Source organism: Bison bison, unplaced genomic scaffold (genome assembly GCF_000754665.1).
Source record: "Bison bison bison isolate TAMUID 2011002044 unplaced genomic scaffold, Bison_UMD1.0 scf7180017854489, whole genome shotgun sequence".
Taxonomy (NCBI): domain Eukaryota; kingdom Metazoa; phylum Chordata; class Mammalia; order Artiodactyla; family Bovidae; genus Bison; species Bison bison.
In genome coordinates, this window is record NW_011485062.1 from 14,573 (window position 1) to 16,807 (window position 2,235).

The 2,235-nt window shown below is 32.9% G+C and overlaps 1 protein-coding gene across 1 annotated transcript in view; it reads left to right on the top strand.

Moving 5' to 3' along the window:
* LOC105000884 (THO complex subunit 2-like) overlaps positions 1 to 2,235 on the top strand; it is a 20,652-nt gene that overhangs the window by 14,547 nt on the left and 3,870 nt on the right. Inside the window, exon 2 of the mRNA XM_010856956.1 lies at positions 1,169 to 1,227. Within this exon, the coding sequence (XP_010855258.1) occupies positions 1,169 to 1,227 (59 nt within the window). The remainder of the gene's footprint in view (positions 1 to 1,168; positions 1,228 to 2,235) is intronic.

A 2,235-nucleotide genomic window follows, 5' to 3' on the forward strand; every position in this document is an offset into this window, starting at 1 on the left:
TATCAAGTTACAACTTTTTTTCTTACTCTTAATTTTTAAAAAGTTTTTTTAAAAAAAATAGTGAATGGTTATTGAATTTTGTCAAATGTTTATGCATAAAAAGACAGAAAACTAATAATAGAAACTTTCTGAACTATTTTGTGATTTTAAAAGTTTAATGTGGTAAATTAATTTGAACCAACTTTGTGTATTTGGAATAAACCCATGTTAACCTTGATGTATTTCAGTATTTTTCAATATATATATCTGTGCATATTTAATGGAGCTTCCCAAGTGTCTCAGCGGTAAAGAATCCACCTGCCAATGCGGAAGACGTAAGAGAAGCACGTCGATCCCTGAGTCGGGAGGATCCCCTGGAATAGGAGATAGCAACCTGCTCCAGTAGTCTTGCCTGGGAAGTTCCATGGACAGCGGAGCCTGGCAGGCTACAGTCCATGGGGATTCTCCAGGCGAGAATACTGGAGTGGGTTGCCATGCTCTCCTCCAGGGGATCTTCCCAGCCCAGGGATCAAACTCAGGTCTCCCGCATTGCAGGCGGATTCTTTACCATCTGAGCCACGAGGGAAGTGCATACATTGCAATAGATGTACTTCTTAAGCCTTTTTTACCCTGAGGCTCCCCCACCATCTTTTATTTTTCCTTGTAATATATTTGTTGAAGAGACTGGGCCATTGTCCTATAGAGTTTCCCACAGTTTGTATTTAAGTTTTGCTCCCCCTCCTCAAAGACAACTTCATACGTGGTGGTGTATTCTTGCATTAGGATCAGGAGGCACATAATATCTGATTGCGTCTTAGGATGTGAACAGCCATTGATAGATGCCTAGATCCTTAAATTTATTAGGGACTTAAAAATGGTGCTGTTCTATCATACCTTTGTTAGCTGAAATACTAACAGAGGCATTTCTTATCAACTGTTCGTTTGTATACAAAAGTCAGAATAAGTGCTTGATTTTCATTCTTTTATTTACCTGTTTTCATTCAAAATAATGTCTTGATTCATTAGCATCTTCCAATTATGGTTTTTAGGTTTATTTTATTTAAATTATAAACTAATGGACTTAAAATGTGTAATACATTTCCAGATGTTTTTAGTTGATAGAATTTGCTGTATAAGGATTATCTGTGTTAGAATTAGAAATTAATACAGATTATTTGTTTTATTCTAGTTTACATTTATGCCGGATCCTCAGTGAAAATAAAAGCCACGATAGTTCAACTTATAGAGGTAAGACTTTTAAAAGTATCATAGCTATGAGATTTGGCTTGGTCAAAATTAATAAAATACCCTGTTTTCCATTAAGTTTTATAAATAGAAGAGCTAGCATGGAAAGAGAAACTAATTCTGATCTTGTTTGTGCTAGGAAACTTGCAGAAACTGAGGTTCAGTGTTTTTACTAAAGCTGGTTATGTTTAGGTGGTATCTGGGGATCTTGTTAAAGGCAGTTGTCATGGAAAACATTACAAGCAAAGGAGTTGTTTATGACTGCATATCTCAAATATGATTTATTAAGTAAAGTGTTATGCAATTAAACTGAATGTAAATTTTTAGTTATTTTAAAGGATTTACTGTTTAATTTTTTTGAATTTAAAATTAGATATATGGATTCAGAAAAGGAGGGGCAAAAACAAAAGCAATGATGCCCAGTAATTTAAACCATTTTCATATGTAGCTTTCACTGGGGGTATAATCAATGACATTTTTTTCCAATCTGGAAAAATAATTTATAATCAATATTCTATTTTAAATAAGTTATTAATTTTCTGTAAATGTTTCCTTTTATCAAAATTAAATATTATCTTAATATGAAATATATACTTTTTGGAAGAACATTTGGATTTTTGAGTAGAAAGCATTTTCAAATGAGTGAATGAACCATTTTTCTTTCTGTCATTTGGGTAAGACTTGTTAAAACTCCTTGCTCAATCCCCAAAGTTATTTTATAGTCATCCTGCTTTTAAAATTTCAGATCATTCATAAAGATTTTTGAGGTTGTTAATACAATGCCATTTTTGAATAAGTCAGTTGACTGTCAGAAGAGTAAGAAACTAAAAAAAAGAGTCCTTTTTAAAAGCACTGGATAGTTTTCCCTCTCCTTATGTTTGAAACAAGTTTCTAACTTCTCAGTTAACTTGTATCTTGTTTGTGTTTGAAACCTTAAGTGGGTTAAAAAAAACATTCTCAGCAAAACTATAAATAGCATAGCAGGGTGGTTACTCTCAACAGTTTTAAATG